Below are 1,679 nucleotides of genomic sequence, written 5' to 3' on the forward strand. Positions count from 1 at the left end.
AATCTCCTATTTCTCTTACATTGGGATACGCGGGACGCTTTGACCATAGTGAAAGGGTGGTATAAAGGTGCCTTATGCCCAGCAGTGATATGTTGAAAACTCACAGTGCTTGAACTCCTGAAGTCTAATTTTACTGCTCTATGACCTGGACAAATCACAACCTCATAAGCTAATATTTTAAAACTCAAAATACAGACTCCCTACACCTAATTGCTGCTCGAGAGTTTCTGTTCATAATTCAAGAAGACACAGATGCATAAAAGCAGGAAGGCTCTCATTAGGATGAATTGCTAGAGGCAGGTTGTCGGTATAATCAATCTCAGGGTAGTACCTGGGACACAGAAGGAACTGACTTTGCCTGTGCCCACAGCCAGCCATGGTCATCAAGGACCTGCAAGTAGACAATTGGACCACGACAACACATTTTGTTCTTCTTGGATTTCCAACGCGACCAGCCTTCCAGTTTCTGCTCTTCTCTGTCTTCTTGGCAACCTACCTGCTGACACTGGCTGAGAACCTTCTCATCATCCTGGCCATCCGCAGTGATGGGCAACTGCACAAGCCCATGTACTTCTTTCTAAGCCACCTCTCTTTCCTAGAGATGTGGTATGTCACTGTCATCAGTCCCAAGATGTTGGTAGACTTCCTCAGCAAGGACAAGAGCATCTCATTCAATGGCTGCATGACACAACTTTACTTCTTTGTGACCTTTGTCTGCACTGAGTACATACTCCTTGCTGTCATGGCCTTTGATCGCTACGTAGCCATTTGCAATCCACTACGCTACCCTGTCATTATGACCAACCAGCTCTGTGGAGTAATGGCTGGGGGATGCTGGTTCTGTGGGCTCATGACCGCCATGATCAAGATGGTTTTCATAGCTCGACTGCGCTACTGTGGCACACCGCGCATCAATCACTACTTCTGTGATATCTCTCCACTCCTCAATGTCTCCTGTGAGGACTCCTCTCAGGCTGAGCTAGTAGACTTCTTCTTGGCCCTCATGGTCATTGCTGTCCCTCTTTGTGTGGTTGTGACATCTTATGCCATCATCCTTGTCACCATTCTCAAGATCCCCTCAGCTCAGGGTCGTCAAAAGGCCTTCTCCACCTGTGCCTCTCATCTGACAGTTGTAACTCTTTTTTACTCCACAACCCTTTTTACTTATGCCCGTCCTAAGCTCATGTATGCCTACAATTCAAACAAAGTGGTGTCAGTTCTCTACACTGTGGTTGTTCCTCTTCTCAACCCCATCATATACTGTTTGAGAAATCGTGATGTAAAAATGGCCCTAAAAAAGACTATACTTTGCAATAGAAGTGGTTCTGGGGGAGATGGGGATTTCAGTAGTTAAAAAAATGTACAGAATCACACTGGAGCGATAGCTAAGCAGTTAAGAGCATTAGATGCTCTTCTAGAGGACCTGAGTTCAATTCCCAGCACTCACATGGGAGCTCACAACCCTCTGTTAGTCCAGTTTCAGGAGATCTAATGACCTCTTCTAGCCTTCACTGGCAACATGATATACACAAACCACCCATATGCATAAAATAAAAATAAAGTTAAATTAAAATTAAAATTTTTGTTCTGGTATACTTAGGTAGATAGCCATTGTACATTTCCTCAGTTGGACTGTATTGATTCATCAGCTACGCAGTACTGCTAAGACTTTTTAAAAA

The 1,679-nt window shown here is 44.3% G+C and overlaps 1 protein-coding gene across 1 annotated transcript; it reads left to right on the forward strand.

Annotated features, from left to right (window-relative positions):
* The first annotated feature begins 376 nt into the window (after window positions 1-376).
* Window positions 377-1,354, forward strand: LOC110322544 (olfactory receptor 6Y1). Its single transcript, XM_021199232.1, has one exon. The coding sequence runs from the start codon at window positions 377-379 to the stop codon at window positions 1,352-1,354; it is 978 nt and encodes a 325-aa protein (XP_021054891.1).
* The last annotated feature ends 325 nt before the right edge of the window (window positions 1,355-1,679 follow it).

The sequence above is a fragment of the Mus pahari genome, chromosome 5 (genome assembly GCF_900095145.1).
Source record: "Mus pahari chromosome 5, PAHARI_EIJ_v1.1, whole genome shotgun sequence".
NCBI classification, from domain to species: Eukaryota; Metazoa; Chordata; class Mammalia; order Rodentia; family Muridae; genus Mus; species Mus pahari.

Excerpts from the sequence above, each read along its gene's own strand:
- LOC110322544 (XM_021199232.1), top strand. The coding sequence starts at position 377 with ATGGTCATCAAGGACCTGCAAGTAGACAATTGGACCACGACAACACAT.